Source organism: Ciconia boyciana, chromosome 6 (genome assembly GCF_034638445.1).
Source record: "Ciconia boyciana chromosome 6, ASM3463844v1, whole genome shotgun sequence".
NCBI classification, from domain to species: domain Eukaryota; kingdom Metazoa; phylum Chordata; class Aves; order Ciconiiformes; family Ciconiidae; genus Ciconia; species Ciconia boyciana.
In genome coordinates, this window is record NC_132939.1 from 11,619,471 (window position 1) to 11,637,433 (window position 17,963).

At 41.2% G+C, this 17,963-nt stretch overlaps 1 protein-coding gene and 1 long non-coding RNA gene across 3 annotated transcripts in view; one reads left to right on the forward strand and one right to left on the reverse strand.

Annotated features, from left to right (window-relative positions):
- Window positions 1–323: 323 nt before the first annotated feature.
- Window positions 324–17,335, reverse strand: LOC140653177 (uncharacterized). 2 transcript variants are annotated; one of them, XR_012043040.1, is made up of 6 exons: window positions 16,588–17,335; window positions 15,509–15,831; window positions 10,165–10,346; window positions 3,847–3,925; window positions 2,045–2,130; window positions 324–1,097 (listed from the first exon to the last, which is right to left on the reverse strand). It is a non-coding gene; the product is annotated as an uncharacterized lncRNA (long non-coding RNA). The 2 variants fall into 2 exon arrangements; XR_012043039.1 differs by having other exon boundaries at window positions 327–1,097; window positions 16,622–17,168.
- Window positions 16,238–17,963, forward strand: part of DKK3 (dickkopf WNT signaling pathway inhibitor 3) — a 29,150-nt gene continuing 27,424 nt past the window's right edge. The window contains exon 1 of the mRNA XM_072864941.1: window positions 16,238–16,500. Within this exon, the coding sequence (XP_072721042.1) occupies window positions 16,303–16,500 (198 nt within the window). The 5' untranslated portion in view covers window positions 16,238–16,302. The remainder of the gene's footprint in view (window positions 16,501–17,963) is intronic.

The following is a 17,963-nucleotide window of genomic DNA, read 5'->3' on the forward strand; positions in this document are numbered from 1 at the left end:
TGGGAAAAGTATGTAGGGATGATCCACCAGAACAAATTAACTCTTTGGTCTCTGCTATATTTCTTTGACACAGCTAGCTTTCCTTTAAGTATTAGGTGCTACTCAAATCCTCTGAAGTGCCTTCCTTTGTCCCCTTCCCAATTTATTTATTCAGAAGTATTTCAAATGGCAAATTAGAGGCATTCATTAAACTAGAGTGTATAACATATGGAAAAAACAACGGCCCCATCTTGTTACTTATATATGCCATGAGCAAGAAAACTGACAATTTATCCACAGCCTGCAGTTTTCCTGAAATAAACCATCAGTCAGTAGTCATTGCATGCTTAATTCTGGACAACTTTCCAGCATCAGTGATATAGCCCAGTGGAACTGCCAGAAAGAGTTGTCCAAGACAAGTTAAATTAAATTTTTATTATAAGGTAAGATGCTCTTTTTAAAATCATGTTTTCAGAGAAGTGTTTGCCCAGTCTCTTTATTTATCAGCAAATAGATACTTCTTCAAACTGTAACATCCCATTAACTTAAAAAAACACCAGTGTATGCAAAGTGTTGTGGGGAACATCTTATATCTCAGTTTGAGTACACACCATTGCAAGAAAACAATCAGAAACTCTATTTAAAAAGTTGTTCTTGTTACTTACATAGTGTTAAATGTCCTTTAAAAAATGCCTAAATTAACTTCATGCATGTGTAATGTTGAGATCCTTTCTCAAATATGTAGAGTGAAAGCCTTCCAAAGACAGAAATATCATTGGTGAAAGCTTGCTATGAAGTAGGTAGACAGTAGTAGTTATAAACTACAAATATTTTTTGTACTCTAAACCAGAACATTATAATCACAGTCCAGCAGCTGTGACCAAAGGAAAACCATGTTCATGGTTAGTACCATGGGAGAGGCAGGATGGTAGTACCAGGGACACGGTTCAGCAGTCTTTACATTAAAGCAATTATGAGTCTGTGCATGGTGCTGACTCCTAGGTGCCGTGCAGCCCTCTGAGACGTGCTCAGGCATCAGAGAGCTCAGCCTTGCAGTTCGACGGAGGTTACAGAATCCTTTAGATTAAAAACCACTTTTGTTTTCCAGTCCTGTAGAGCTGAAAAGAGAGTGATGCACAGGCAGCTGAGAATCTAGCACAAACCAACACATGAACTTATACAGAGACAACAGTGAAGACAGTAATTTCTAATGATTCATTTTTTAACTCTGTCATTTACAACAAAATATTAGTCACTAGAAAATGCTTTTGTTATAGCTTTGATGTGTTCCACACTGCAAGTATGACCCTCTCTTATCTTTTTATAAAAATGCTAGCAGTATCATGGTTTGTGTTGTTCAACAGCAATTCTCATTTTCACAGCTTCTTATCACATCTTTATGCTTCCACATCATTCCCCACCACAGGGGTGGAAACAGTTTTAATCAAACAAGCGCAGAGCCTACAACAACTGTTTTGACTGCCATTTAAAAGCCAACCTCACCAGCTGAATAGCTGTAGAGATACCAATCATATCAGACCAATCAGACCCAGTTCTGACCCAGGCTTAGGTCCAGGAATGAGCTCAGTGTACTCCACTGATCAGTCTTCAGCCCACCCTTCCTACCCTAATTTCAGAGACATCTGTCCATGCCAGCCCAAGCCCTGAAAGGCAATCTGAAAAGAAACAAGAGGGAGGCTGTAACTGAAATCAGCACCAAGAGTTTGCCTGTTTCTTAGTTTTCATGTCAACTTCAGAATATCTCCAATAAAGAACTGGATGCCACACTGGTGAAAATTAATTAATTAGGGGAGTAGTGCAGGTGTGCTACACTAATGTTATGGCTTCTAGTTTAATGGCATGCTTTTTGTGTCTAACCACAGGCTCCAAATGGAGCAGCCAAGAGACAGAAAGGAGAGCTTATTCAACACAAGCACATATAGGAATGACAGACCAGTCCATGGAAACATCTCTATGCAGGAGCTGGCAAAAAAGTAGAGAGTGGTAATTGCTAAAAAAATTCAGAATGAATTAAATAACATAGCTGCAAAAGTAGATAACTTACGGTGAAATCCTTTTCCTTCAAAGGCTGACACAGATGCATGTGCATGCAGCAAATATATACAAATCCACCCACTTGTGTGAATTATGCTGGAAAGAAACATATGCATGTTAAAAAGTAATAGGAAAACCTGTGCTTTGCATAGTATGTAATTTTACCAAAGTACATTAAAACCTTGAGATAGATGGCTTATTAACCAATCTTTTGCCCTAAATGACGGCAATACTGTAGCCTTCTGGGAAATGAAACACAAGATGTGTCTGTCCCTTGCCATCACATATTTATCATAGAAGGGGTGAAGGATATAGCACAATCAGAAATTGTGCTTTGCTTTTGCAGAACTTGACAGATCAATAACATTGTGAAAGTATTTGTCTGACTGGAGGCTTGGGAGCAGTCAATCAGAGATATAAGAAAGGATGCAGTCTTGTGCAAGATAGAAGCTGAAGTATAAATGCTTTATTCCAGCTAAGTAACAGTGACATTTTCCTAGTCAGCTCCTGGCCACAGGGCTGCCTGCCTTAGGCTGTGTGAATCTAGAAAAAAAGTGAAAACTCAACTTGCAAATCACAAGGCAGTTGCCTTGAAATATGTAAGGATAAAAAAAGTCATTATTGTAAACCAGAGCAAGATTCTTTGCATGCTCAGTGGACTCTTTGTTCTGATAAGGAGAAAACTGAAACTTCTTCCTGGGGCATTTGCTTTATTAATTGTTTTACTTCAGTAAGTAGCTACAGCAAGATGTGTTTTCATGACACAGGTAAAATAGAATTATGGGGTAAGATGGTCCAGTTTAAAGGTTACCAAAACCCAAATAAATCAAACCTCTTTTTATTTCCTTCCACAATTTTGTTCCAGAGTAGAGGTGTTAGCAAAAAAAGTTCTCAACACAGAATAAAATTCACCCAAGTTCCTACAGGGCTGTAACCTCACTGTTTATTACTGCGCTGCAGGAATTGTTTTCTGCCATTGCTACCTTACAGGTCAGTCAGCTTATAGGGATCCGTGGAGCTGTCAGCCCCTTTTGCAGGTGCCAAACTCCTTGTCCCAGGACAAGCTCTGCACAGTCATCAGTCTACACTGCAATTGGAAGGGCAGTTAAAACCTGAAGCATTCACTGTGGCTAGCAAAAAACGACTGTAGTAAATGCAAAAGTTCAAGATAAGTGAAGTGAAGGAAAGTGTTTTATCATCAGATGAAACTGCATTAAAACAGAAATCACCTTTTAATATGCTGGAGTATAATAGTGAAGAGGTTCTGTAATATATGCCCTTTCAACATCCCCCAGTGCCATTGACAGGTGCTGTTAGGAGCCACTGTTCACAACAGGAACATCCAACATAGTGCACATATGAAATGGCACACCAAAAGAAGCAGAGATGTAAAGAGAATAAAGCAGTTACCTTAATTCATTATTTATCATAAGACACATAAATAATGCTTAGGAAATTTACTACTGTTATACTCATTTTATTAAAGGACTAATCATTCATGCTTTAAATACATTAAAAATTATTAATGTGCTCTCAGCATATACATACACACAAACACAGATACATACATACATACATATATGTATATCTACTCCTTCACCCCAAGAATTACAGTTCTATATTCCTCATTGACCAGCAATCCTTGCAAGGTAAGAAGAAAGTTATGTAAGAGTTTTAAAATAATACTCTGTTGTATGTTCTTTGTTTTTCAGTCAAGAGCAGAAACCTGCTAAATTAGTAATCACAGTGGGTAGCATCAGTTTAAAAATACAGCCTACAGATTCATTAGTTGAAAAAATTACACTTACGTACCTTAACATACATGGAAACTTCGGAAGTGAATGTCATTTCCATTATGAAATGGTATTAGAACTGAAGAGAATGATATTACCTAAACAAAACAGAAGCAGGAATACATTTTGCTAAAATAAAAGTTATTAAAATTGAAATAACAGCAGGAAAATATGTCTTCAAAGTCCAATCTCAAATCCCCAGGGAGCAGGAAGGAGGGAAACTGGAAGCTGATTTTTAGGCAAGTCTGAAACAGAAGGCCAACTCTGGCCTAATGTCAGCAGAGATCTTCCCTGGGGGCAGCCATAACACGATGCCAAGGGAATAAAGGCAGAGACTTGCACGGGGGTATGAGGGTGGGCACAACAAAGAAAGCTTTGAAAGAAGGTGATGGTCTGTCCCTTAGCCAACCTGTCTCCTAGGTGCTAGGCAGTCTGACCACAGGGAGAAGGGTGTGACCCAGAAGAATCCAGAAATCATGTGAAATCTGGCCTCTACCAGATTGCACGGCATTGCCCTAAAAAGGCTTTCAACAACGCTGTCAGTGCAAGGGTTGTCTCCTAACCCCAAAGTAGGGCACACAAATCAAAGATCCTCAGCAACTGCTATTCTCCATAAGGGACAAGGATATAACCTGTAGCCTATTTGCAGAAAGACGTTCAAAGGTGCTGAAATAAAAAGTATGCTCTTGGAAGACTAACACACTTCCAAAAGCCAGAGAAGTCACATTATTATTCAAAAACTGAAGGGCTTCATAGTTGAAAAGAATGTGATTTGAGTCACTGGCCCAGTAAACGATTCACTCATCCTGGGCAAACCCACAATGCAGGCGAGTCCTTCATTGCAGTGTCTCTGTGTAGTTGTCTCACATCCGCTCTGCACCTGTTACCTCATCTCATTAGAGCATAATCTAGAAAATTACCATGACTTGTTTTGCTGCAGGCTGACAACCACTTTGATTCATTAGTTTATTTTAAAATATGACTGATAGTTGTATGTCTGTGTTCGAATCAGTCATTGATTGCCTGGCTCTGTTGGACACATCATCAATGTTCCCTCAGTTCCCACGGATTCTGTCTTTGTTACATTGCACAAATGCTAATTTCTTTTATCATTCATTCATTTTGGGCAAATTATGGGTGTTTCTTCCTCTCTTGCATAAGACCATATTAGAGTGGCCATTGTTAATGCTTTTGAGAAGTTCTTGATGAATTTCAGTTGAAATCAGTATATTCTCTTCTTTCAGTAATTGCTCTCTTTCCACAACTTGTACTTTTAATACTAGTTGTCCCCTACGGCTAATGAACATGTTGCTTTTCTGCAGGCATCACCATTTTATTGTTTTTTTCTTTGTTTAAAGCTTAGTCACATCATCTCTCTTTTTTAATTCTTTCTGACAGCCTGTTTCTAAATGATAAATTTGGTGATATGATGTAAACTTCTTCCAACTATTCTTCCTTCTCCTATCTTTGCACAGTGTAAGAACAGCAACAGGAATATATCTTCAGGGCTTGCAGCTTCCTGGCAAGTCATGTTTTTGTAGCTTTCAGACTAAGTGCAAAAGCTAAATGCTTGTCAATAATGCCGTTTAACAGTCGGTGATCCTCTTCAACTGTTGCTGTGCAGCCACACATCTATTGGTAACATTTATGGCACCTGGCAACAACAGCAGATCACTCCTTCTCCATTTGAACTGCTTGGCGTCACCACTCTGCCACTCCTTCCAGCTGCAGTGTTGAACCATCTGCTGTTTGTAAAGCATCTCCTTTTAGTGCTTATTTGTAGTTTCTGATGACCAGTTTTAACAGTGTTTTATGGACAATGACAACCTTTGTGTTCTGGGAGGTCTTGTCCCAATTGCTTTCATGGTACCACTTGCTGTTTATTTTCACGGTTCTTGTAGCAATGCAGCAATTTGTTGCCATTGCTATCCATATGCCACTCTTCTAGCACATTTTACCTCTCCTTTCGGTCATTTGTGATGTTAATGTCACCTAGATTTTATTTGGTACAGGGCTGATGGCTCCTGTTCCTAAAATGTGACCACAAAAATTTATTTGCACTCCACAGCACAGTGCCACTCTGGCCCACTCGCATGTTACGTACTTGAAAATAACTTGCAAAACAAAGTACTTGCTGCAATTTTCATAGTTTGGTCATTGCCCCTGCTCCCAGATCCTTTCTGATTCTTAAGTAACATAGGATTCAGGCCTCCATCAAAAGTAGAATCCTCCCTCATATTGAAGTACACAGAAGTATTGCAGGTTTTTTAAATCAAGATGCTTATTAAAACCTTTCCATGTAGATGACCCAATTCCAATTCTGTTATTTTAGTAGGTTTATGTTTTATTATGTAAACAATAAAAATTCCATTTCAAAATCTGCAAGAGATATCACAGTCCATTATTTTAAATTTTAAAATATCCTGAATTTAAAATAAAACTGTTGAAAAATATTTTTGTGTTCATAATAATTTTGTATTAAAGCTAATTAATCATAACAGCCCCAATAGATTGCAGATAATGTGAATTTACAGAGGGATATGCAGTAACATTTTTTCAAATGATATTCCATATGGATTATCAACTTTGCCCTTCATATTTCAGTAGGAATTCAAGTAAGTGTCTTGCCAGAAGAATACTGGGAAAAAAGCTAGAAAATAGCAGCTGAATACACATTCAAGACAGCATGTTGTTTTGAGTTCCTTTATCTTATCTCAGAAAGTACATCTCCAAATATTTATGAGAGTGTTGCCAGCTCTTGCAATTATTTGTTGCTGGTTTTGCAAGTGGGTCGGAGCCAGTAATGCCAGCACTGATGCCTTCTCCCAGCCTTCTCCCAAATGCCATTTTTTAGTGGAATCTCACTCTGATGTCTCCCATGCTTGGGGATGAGCAGCAACTGAAATCTGCAGGGGAGAGGCAGATCTCTCCAGGGCAGCAGGCAAGTGGAGGGTGCGGTAGGAGATGCAGGGAGGGACACAGGGAGGGTGTCTCCCAAATCTTAATAGTCTGTGAGGGGGCTACCAGGGTCCACCACCTTTTCCTTTCCCTATGCCCTTCCTGTGTCCTCAAATGTAAGTGAGAACTTGAGTCACCAGTGATTATTTCTCATCAGAAAAGGAAAATTGCAAGAGAAATTGAGTGAACTGGTTTCCATAGAGGAATCCTTGTTGTGTTGGCTTCAACAACAACCTTGAAAAGCAGATGATGCGGGGAAATAGTGTGCTAAAGTAAAAAACCATAGCCATGAAAAAAATGTATCATACAGTGATTCACAAACTCAAGTAAGGGAAGATGGAGGGAGCACCTATTTTTTCTTAATGAAATACATTTCTTTGTTCTGAATCATTAAATGGCTTTTTCTTGTGTACTTTAACAAGGACCATATGCAAATTAAATATCAGTGTATCAATGACTTTGTACTTGCACTAGCAACTTGGAAGATACACAGTCAGCTGGGAATACTGGCTAGTCTTAGTTTGAGCAAATGGATTAGAGCATCTTTAATTTATGAATTTTAAAAGTCAGATCTTTCCAAGTGAAGGATTCATATGCTTTTGTAACCACAGGGAAGCAGTCAGCTGTGAATGGCTAACCTTTATTGTGGGATTTCTGTTCTCTTCTATTTAATACACAAACTTATTCACCATAACAACCACTAAAAACTGTGTGGCACGAAACTATATTAAAAAAAAAAAAAAGGCAGCAATACCCACCCTTGAAGGAATACTAATTCAAGGAAACTTCAATTCCATAATGGAAAGATGTACAAAATACCATAATTCAGAATGGCAGGCAATTTTAAAACCAGAGATATTGGAGCTGTTCCTCTTATATGGATATAAATAATGATAAATCTGCTAAAATCTGTGGAAGTAAAGTACAATGCCCAGTTTTAGCTTAAATTCTATTCTGTCTTTTGTGAAATACGTAAATCATAATGCCTTGTGATGTTAGATACACTGGCACGGGGGAAATACACTCGTAAGATATATTTAGAATAGGAAATGGAAAATCAGAATACAGGAATGACTTAATTTCTTAGAAGCTTTTATCACATTGTTTGCATTTTTCTTTATTTTGAAATGACAATGACATTAAACTAAGTTTTGACTACATGCTAAACCAGAAAAAATGAATAATGATGCTCACTTATACTATTTAGAGAGAGTGGAAATCTGGTAGAGAAAGGCTATATATGTTACAGAAGACAAATTACCTTGTTAGGTCTTAATCAATTATACCTGATGGTTTTGATGATGTTTTAATATGCAGTTTTGTATTTCTCCTGACTTCATAAATGTTTAAGATATGTGGCTAAACACCATCTAGCATAACATTGACATAGCTTCACTAAATCTGCAATAGGGAAGACCGCATTGCTTGTATGATTAGGCAAATCCTTAGACAACCTACTGGCTAGTGAGTCATCTATGAAATTGTTGCTGCCAAGCTGCGAACTTCATGTCTATTTTGTCATTGCTTACTTGCTTATTATTTTGAGAAAGGCTTGAGGAATAAATGGTTGTGTGACCTTTGGGGGATTTCGATAATGCTTAGAACCTGCAAAGATTGAAGTGGATGGCTGATACATGATCTATAATGTTTTCCTAACACAACTATTACCTTTGGGGTTTATAGCATAAACCCCAAAGGTTTATGCTATAAAGCAAGTGCAATTTATAGCATAAAAGAGGAGAAAACCGGCCAATGTATGACACACATTCTTGGCCAAGGGATGAAAAACTTTTTATCCTCATACACAACCAAAGCACTATTGCAAATTAGATTCCCTGTGTTTTGTTAAAAAAGAGGCAAGCAAACAATTTTTTCCTCAAATTAAATGTCTCTTTTTGTGTATTACATGTATGATAAAAGTTCTCCATTTCTCACTGTGCATTTGGTTCTTTATTCTCCTATGTCCTTTATTCCATGCAAGCACATTTTCTATTTTCATTCTCCTTTAAACTAGCTCCAGGTTTCCCTTTCCCCAGTCATTTGCTTTTCTGAACTAGTTTTTTTGTCTCCCTGCTAAAGCTTCACTGTTTTTTCTATGTGACTTTCTTTCATACACTCACTCCTAAGTATTTTTTCTCTGCAGCTCTTCCTTCACACTGCTTCTCTCTTCCCATGTCCCAAGCCAGTCTTCTCACTATCACTTCAAAAAACCTCCCTACTACTCTAGGGGTTATCTTTTCAATTCTCCTTGTATGAGTTCCTGTCTACCTGACTTCAACCCATTTCACCTCTTACTATATTTGGTTCCTTCTCTTGCAGGCACCTTCTTTATGAGTTACTGTTGGCCCAATTTCACAGCAGCTCTTTGCCCATTTCTTGATTCGTTTGTCCCAACTCTCATATATACATGTTATGTTTGCCTATAGTACAATTTCAAGAAGCAGAATAGGGGAACTGGAGCTAGGAGATGAGATCCGTACCAAGACTTAGGTCATACGTAACTTCATGTTACAAAGTGCTGAAGCTAACAGGACTGGTCAGCAAGTAATGCCATGGAAGAGTAAAAAATTTGACTCTAGGGTGGCTTCTCTCTACACATACCACCTCTAAGCAAAAGGGGACCTGCTTCTCTATGCTATCCAGGCAACATGACTCAATGGTGGCCTGGAAGGATCCCCTCTGATAATGAGAGGATGGCTTAATATTTGTTGATATCAACTCTCTTGCTTTTTGGAACTGGTATCAACAAAGCCATCAACTATCTATCTACTAAAAACTGAGTGGAGACATTGATTCATTTCATAGGAATCACTGAAAACTTTCAACCATTTCAACCATTTCAACTTTCAACTGATCTGAAATACACTCTAAAAAAGATCAGGACATAGAGGTTCTGTATTTTGCTCCCAGCTTTCTTAACCACGAAGTCTTAAAAACATGAAATACTACGACAGTCCTCATGAGAGTGTTTGTAGCTATAGACTGTCAGTTGACACTCTCGCCCCTTCCCAACAAAAACGTATGTGCACACTTCTGTAAAAAGAATTTACATTTTCATTCATCAGACAATATTGCACTTCCTGGATAGCTAGAATAATTTGGCATGCAGAAGTTTTAAAGTGTAATTTGATTGTATGAATACACACGGACAATACATTTGAGCAGCAAAAAGATTTCCATCCACTGCCATGGACTTATGCATTACAAATAGAAATAAATACTTTCTTGTAATTTTCAGAAACTTATTGCCCCAGGTCATTATTTTTAAATGGAGCCAATGGCTTGGAATGGCATTAAATGTGTCTAGGACATGTGCTAGAATACAGCCGTTTGCCTATGCACATAATTAGCACTTGCGATTGTAGAAAAGAGTCCTTACCAGGCTTTGCAGTTTGCGTAAGTCAAAGCAAATTCAATTTGCTGTATTTCTGCGGTCTGGAAAGCAGATACAGTTTAGAGGTTTCATCTGGTTTCTTGTTGTCAGAGCTTTAATATCATCTGGTAGGTGACTCACTGCTCCATCCGTTCTGGTCATGAGTAACTGAGATGATACAAGGCACACTAAAAAAAATAGGCATTGTTGATTAGTTAGGTCTTCACCAGTTAAAACCTGGAGTACCTCAAAAGGAAAATACAGTCCACAAAGCAATAAAAATGAGATCAAAGTATGTTCATATTTCAAACGCATAGCTGCTATCTTGCTAAATAATGTGCCATTAAAACGGAACAATATTTGTATTTGCATAATTCTATTTTTCCTGAGTAAAGTACAGCTGCCACATGATGACTGTGTTTGCAAAGACTGTCAAGGATTTACTGTGTGCTGATAGGTTAATATGTCATTAATCCTTGGCATATGATAATCTCACTTCTAGAAAATTTTACAATCATCCATGAGAAGGCCAAAAGGAGATAATAGAGCTCCACTCTAAAATCTGCAGCTGTGAAGATAAAACTAATACAAGTCCCCTTCTTCTTTAAGAAAATAAAATGAAACAAACCACAAATCTCTTCAATCTATTAAATAAAGGCCCACAAGGTGTTCACCTACACCTGAAAGTTACTCTGGTTCTGTCAAGGCACAAAGTTAAATACAGTAACTGTTCATAATCAAATCTATGTGTGATATTCTTGCATTTTTTAAACAAGGTCTTACTACTTAGTGATTTAATCACCTTACAGAGCAAGTTAAATTAAACTAGAATGAGGCACAGTTATTTCCCCAAAAGTATTAAATTAGGGATTTTTCAGGACCCCTAACTCCAGGAAAACTGTTTATATTCCTCTCATTGCAGTCAGGTTTCTCCTACACACACATTAGCATTTCAGTGTCCTTAACACCAATTTACTTGAGCAAGACCTGAGAAAACTATGATCGTTAAATGATTCTGCTCTAATTGTTCTGAAATCCCTAATTCTTTTCTAAATCTTTCCTAAAGCTCCTAGATCTCAGATTGAACTTAAAAATCTTATATATGTTTAACGTATAAAAATGGTCTGAAAGTTAAACACTGAGTTGACCCAGCAAAATAACTCTGTGGTTTTTTGTACTTACAGTTATTCAGTTGTGACATTTACAAGTTTCCATTCTGTAAAACCTCATGTGAGTAGACAAATATTTTTACTACAACCTTGTAAGTCCAAGAAATCTGATAAAACAAATGACCAGTAAAAAGAGTAGACAATCAATACTGTTATCACATCTTGATCTGTCTGGACAGTGTCTCTCCTGTGGAAAACCCCTAACTGGTACTGTACTAATAAAGCGATCAGTTTCACCAGGGAATTAAACTTACTGCTGACATGCTAAACAATAGTTTTGAAGACTGTAGTATGGATATATACATTCATTGTAGGCCATAAGCATTCAGTCTGTCTTTTGTTATTCCATTTTGTCAGTTAGCTGCACTGAGTTTGATTTGCCCTTGGCTGCTGTCACACCTGGCCTTTCACGCTGCTGTTAGCAGGGACTCATTGGCACAACAGTCTCCCACAGGATGCCAACCATGATCCTCCACTGACCACCCATCACTGAACTGGCCAGCTTTCCCGTGAGGCTCATATCAAAATCATCATGGGCCAAAAGCCACAAAAGGGTACTTTGGTGTAGGTGTCCTGCATACTTGGGGAGTAAGGGAAAGGAGCACTGCAGAGAGTAAGGGTAGTAAGGGAAATTCGCTCTGCAGGTGACGGGGTCAGCCCAGCAGCAGGGCAATCCCTTGGCAGTATCAGCCTCAGCAGCCCTCCCAGCCTGACTCCAGCCATACGGTACAGCCTGTGCGGAGAAATTCACATGAACAGCTGAGACACATAACGGCTTAAAATGGTAGAAATGGCAAACTTCACTGGTGTTAATTCCTTCTCTTAACCCTGCTCTCCCTCTCTCATGCTCTCCTTTCCCCTTCAGCAGGGAATTTAGGATTTCAGTTTCTGGAATTTTTGCCTGCTGGTGATAGATTTTGTCTTTGTTGTACAGATGTTTGATGTTGTTTATACTTAAATACTTCAGAAGGCTGTCTTTTCTTTTCATATTATAGGTTGTACATTAGCCAGACATCTTGCTATTCTTCTTTTCTGCAGCTAACTAATTGATTGATTGTTCACAGTACAATTGTTGGAAAGCAAAAAGAACTCTATTAATTAATTGGTAAAGGAACATGCAAAATAACAGATGTTTGAAACACAGAAAACAAAATATAATATACTGCCTTTAAATGAATAAACAATGTGTGGGAAAAAATAAATCAAACATGCACAACTCCCTACCCTGCTGCTTTCAGGAACATAGTCTTTTGTCTCAAAACTCATCCAACCAGAAGGTGGTTTCTGTTCTCTAGAATCACTGATTCAGATGATGTCTGCCTTTGACAAGAGTGCATTCACCATGACGGGGGGCCATTTTTGCCTCAAATCCACCTTAAGGGTCTTGTATTGAGGCTGACCTAAGTCTTACAAATTCTTTTTATGTAATATCTCTGGGATATGTTTTTCCTAAGTATGTTTCCAGCTAAAATTATTCCAGCTTATTATGTCCTTTCTAAATTAATAACGTCTAAGAATAAATTATATCTTGACAAAAAGATCGTATGTGTTTCTGTGTAACATAGCAGTTTTGTGTAATATATGTGTTCAGGAAGAGATGCTTTTTAGCTGTGTTAGCTTGTCTTAGAAAAATACCAGCTCTCTGGGCTGCACCTTAGCTATGAAAATTTGTTATAGTCCAAAACATATTCTCTGACATCTTTTACCTAATACAATTTTAAACAAGACTTTGTACCAGTCCAACGTAAGAAGACACTATTCTTAGTTAATCCTATGTCCTCAGAAGCATGCTTTTAAACAGAAGCAGTATTTTCAATACAGATGTGACTTTCTTCCTGCTGTAACAATGCAGTAGAGATATCCTGATTACAGGCTTCTGTTACATTAAATATAGATGAATTTTTATCCTTTTTGATTTTTTGTGGTTGTCACTGTTGCTTTAATCATACAAGATAAAAATGGTAGAACAAATGACCAGAAGAGGTGATCAATACTACAAGCTCCTTCTGATCCTCAGCAATTCTGTTTAAAGACAGAGTGTAAGTCCCACTGAAACTTATGGGAATTTTTCCACTAACCTCAGTGGGAGATAATCTAGGTTTAACATTTTCAGTATAAGTAATTAAAATACCTGAGGCCTTGATCTAGGTTGTATGTCAATATAATTATACAAGTGTAGCTATTTTCTGTACTATTGTACGCAGAGCTATAAAGGTATAATTTTCTACATGGGCATTCAAATTCTGCTCAAAGAAAAATAAACCAGTAACAGCTCTCATGTTAGCCGCATGCTTCGCTATTACTTAATTGTAAATCAAAAAAGTAGCTGGTACTAGAATAGGAGTACAGACTTGGGGGTTTATAGTAATGCAACCATATTAGAATAAATGGGCACCCCCAAAATTTTCCATGTAGATAAATCCTTCTGCATAGGCACTCCGGACTGAGCCAAGAAGGAAGATAAAGATTAATCATTACAAATCCTAAGTTTTAGGGGCACTACCATCTATGACAATATTTCCCACTTAGTTTGCAACGTCCCTATACCCAGCAGCTTAAGTGATACTGAGGGGAAAAACACCTAGATCCAAACGCAGGGAAGAACCTAATCATGCTGGGAATCACGTCAGGCTGCTAGCATAGCACCATGCCCTATTGTGTACACCTGCCTTTCAGTATGGCTAATGAGCTCAGGCACAGCATGGGGTTACTGTGAACTAGACCTGGTTTGTGTCTCGCCGGCTCAACACGAGCAAGGCACACCACCCCTGTGCCCATGGCTTTCCTTACAGACACACTCTTACGGGTGCAGGGGACTTCAGCAGTGCCAGGGTGAAGTGCGAATCTAAGCAGGTGCTCTAGGGTGCTGCATGTTGAGCTTAGAAGATGTAATTTGGCTCAAACGGATATAATCATAGTGAGCGTAAAGCCTTGTGAGCACAAGGATGTTATTATTAAGTACATCAAGGCGACAGCGGAAAACCAGAAGAGCTATTCTGCACTGACTTCAGGTGCAGATCTTCCATTCTGGGATACAAGTGCACCCTCACCACTCAGCTCGATCCCTGTCCAAAGAAAGCTCACTCAAAGGAGCTAGGAAAACTGAGTTCAAGTCCAAGACAACAGAGTAACTGGGATTGTATTGTAAGCTTACTCCACAGTACTTATCCATATTAAAAGATGAATGCAGTCTTAATTCACTTCAACAATACTGAATAAAGCGTATGCTTTAGCGTATCCTGTCAGCCCTGTCAATGTCAGGGTTGTTTTTTTTAAATCACATTCATCAAAGGCAGCATGGAAGGGTCTTGCCTGCAAGCCAGGGTTTGGGACGGCGGCCCTCATCTCACTGCAAGACAGGGAGACTTTAGCTCTTTAGACACACCTCTTCTAAAGTATTTAACACTTATATATGTTTAGATTGTTTGGAAAATTGGTTTGAGGCCCAAATTTACGAAGGTATTACAAAGAAGTATCTGGCTTCTATTCCATTTCCTTGGGAGTCTGATGACTAAATACCTTTGGGAATTTGGGCCTCAGGTCTTTCTTAAAAATGTTTTCATTGTGTCTGATCTAACCTTCAGTTCCTCCACAAGGCTAAGAAAATTAAAATTCTGAATGTTACTTAAGTGTCACCTGCATATTGTCAATGGCAATAAGCTTATTTGAGGCAGTGGATGAACTGGAAAACTACCATAAAGACAGAGGTGGAAAAGAGGAGTATGTTGTCTAAACATTTCTCTGCCAGGACAGAATTGTTTCAGATGCCATTTCCTGCAATGTGACAGAACATAGTTGAACTATTAATTCATTCTAGATAATTCCTAACACTCTTTATTATTTAAATTGTGTAGTCCAAGAGGTTTACATTTAAAAAATCAAACTATTGTACCAATAAACTAAGATTTACAGTGTGTCCAGAATGAAACCTTCTGTGGCTCTGAACAGAAATGTGATGTGCTGTGGCTGGGAGACTGAGGGAAGGGTTTCCCTCTGGGGACACAGGGGCCTTCCCATCTCCGCTGCTCTCCACTGCATTCTGCTAGCATTCAGAGCTGACTGAAGCTGCCTTAGGCTGCCAATAACACTGGATTTTATATTGGTGATTATTGTAATAATGCACTTGCAGGAAATTTTTAGGACTTAAATAGTTTCTGCAGAAATACTTCACTCACTATTACCTCTCACCCAGGCTCCAAAATAAAATGAGACATACAGGTCAGTTCCCTCTTGGCACAACGTTGCCCAGGAGCAGCGAGCCAACTGCAGCAAAAACTGCCCCTGAAATCCTTGGGTGCAGCACGAAGCGGAAAAATAATGTGGAAACTGGGGAAGACGCACACAGATACAAAATGATGATGTCTGAAATTTTTGAGAGAAAAGTTTGAAAGGAAACCATCAGGGAGAGCGGGGTGCTGGCCAACCAGATGCAGGACGTGTCACCTCTCAGAGACCTAGCTGATTCTCAGAGCTGAAAACATCTTTTGAAAAGCTTCGCTGAAGGCTGGAAAGCAAAATACATAATGGGGATGTCAGGCAGCTCCCACCATCCTCTTTGCATTAAACATGTTAATAAAAATCAACAGAAGGAAGGTCTCGGGTCTGAACGGGAAACTCATACTGCGCCTTTCCCTCAGCATCTCACCCCCACCTCCCTCAGCCTCTCTCCCCTCTGTCCTTCCCGCACCCCCCCGGGGCGAGGCTTTCTGTCCGGGGCCCGCGCCCTGCCTTGCCTCTCGCAAGCCCGGGGCTGTGGGCTCCAGCGGGGGGCTGCGGGGGCCGGGCCGGCGCTGTGGAGCCGGCGGGGGGCTGCGGGGGCAGGGCCAGGCCAATGTGGGCCGGCGCTGCGGGGCCGGCGGGAGGCTGCGGGGCCGGGCCGGCGCTGCGGAGCCGCCCGCTCCCGCTCCACCCCGCCCCACCTCCGCGCCGCCAGCCCGCACCGTTGAGGGGCAGCGGCGGGAGCGGCGCCACCGGGATGCGGCGCGGAGCGGGACCGGGGCCGCGGCGGCGATGGCTGCTGCTGGCGGCCCTGCTGGGGGCTCTGTGCTGCGCCGCGGCGGCCGCGGCGGGGGGCGGCGGCCGGCGGCGGGCGGCCAGCCTGGGCGAGATGCTGCGGGAGGTGGAAGCGCTCATGGAGGACACGCAGCACAAGCTGCGCAACGCGGTGCAGGAGGTGAGGGGGCGGCAGGGGGCTCCGGGGGATACCGCGAGGCGGGAGGTCCCTTCCCCCCTCGCTCCGCCGGGCCGGGTCGCACCGCACCTGCGGGCAGCGCCGCGCGGCGCGAGCCCCTCACCCGCGCTCGTCGATTCCTGTCAGCGGCCGCCTCTCCGCGTCCCCGGAGCGGGGCCGGGCCGATGCGTGCGACAAAGAAAGCCGCCGGCCGGCCCTGCCCGCGCCCCCGCCGTGAGGAGCCGCTGCCCGAGGCGGCGACCTGCGCGCTTCTCGGCCGCGGGAGCGCGAAAGCCCGTTCAGCGCCGCGTCCGCCGCCGTAAGCCCGCCCGGTGCTGCCGCCCTCCTCAGGCGGGGAGGCGGGAGGTGTGGGGGGTACCGGCGCGGCCGCCTGCTGCCGCGGAAGGTCGCTCCTCTGCTTCTGGCGCTGTTTCTTCTCACTGGCAGGCTCTCCCGCCCCGCTTCTCGCATCGCCCGGGCCACCGCTGCTCCCTGCGGCTGCTGCGCGTCCCTGCGGCTCGGCCTTCGCCGTGTGTGTGTCCGTGTTGCGGCGCTGGGGGCTGCGTTGGAAAGCCACCCTCTTGCAGCAATGCAGGCAGATGGCGAGGCAAAAATGCAGGCAAATAGTCCGCCTGCATCCCAAAGTGAGAAAATAACATTACGTGGCAAGGGGAGGAGTGAAGAGTTATTTTATTGTCTTAGTACAGCAGGAGCTAAGACAACTGGTTATCGCAAACCAGGATTCAAAGGTGTAGGACAGTCCTGAAAACATGTGTGCAGAAGCGGCTTACTTTTGATGTAATTCCGTGTCTTGATCTCAAATTCCTTGCCCAGAATCGCACAGGACCTGTTTCAAAGCCAGGAACTGAGTCTAGACCCCGAGCTATTGTCGTATCGCTATCAAGAGACCTTGTTCCTGCATTCCCCTTACTTCTGCGCTTTTTTTCCCTTCATGTTAAAAATCTTCCTTCCAAGTTCTCTTTTCCTCTCATTCAAAAATGCATAGTCCAAAAAAACCCTTTTACTGACAACCCACCGGGGAAACAGACCTTTGTTTACTATAATTAGATAATTTCTGAACTTTTACTGTCACCTGGACAGTTGCTGAAATCTCCTCTGTCATCCACTTCATTTAGACTGGAAACCCATTGAGACAAACCATTTTTAAAAATACTCTTTACAATGCCAAAAATATGCTTAGTTGTAAATAAGGATGTAGTCAAACTTTCTGCCTGTTTTACTCTTCCTGTAGTCAGTTCTGGATTTAGGAATGGTCTGTGTACAGCACAAAATGTGGATTGTCTGAGCTGCGTCTTAGCAGATAAATGCTTTACACTTAGAAAGGTTTGCAGCTGTCATTTAAAATAGACACACCAGAAAGAGCAACTTTGTCTTGGGAAAAATTCTGTTGTTCAGCCTGGCTGAACTTGTGGCCTCCTAGCTTTGTTACAGGAGTTTGAAATAAT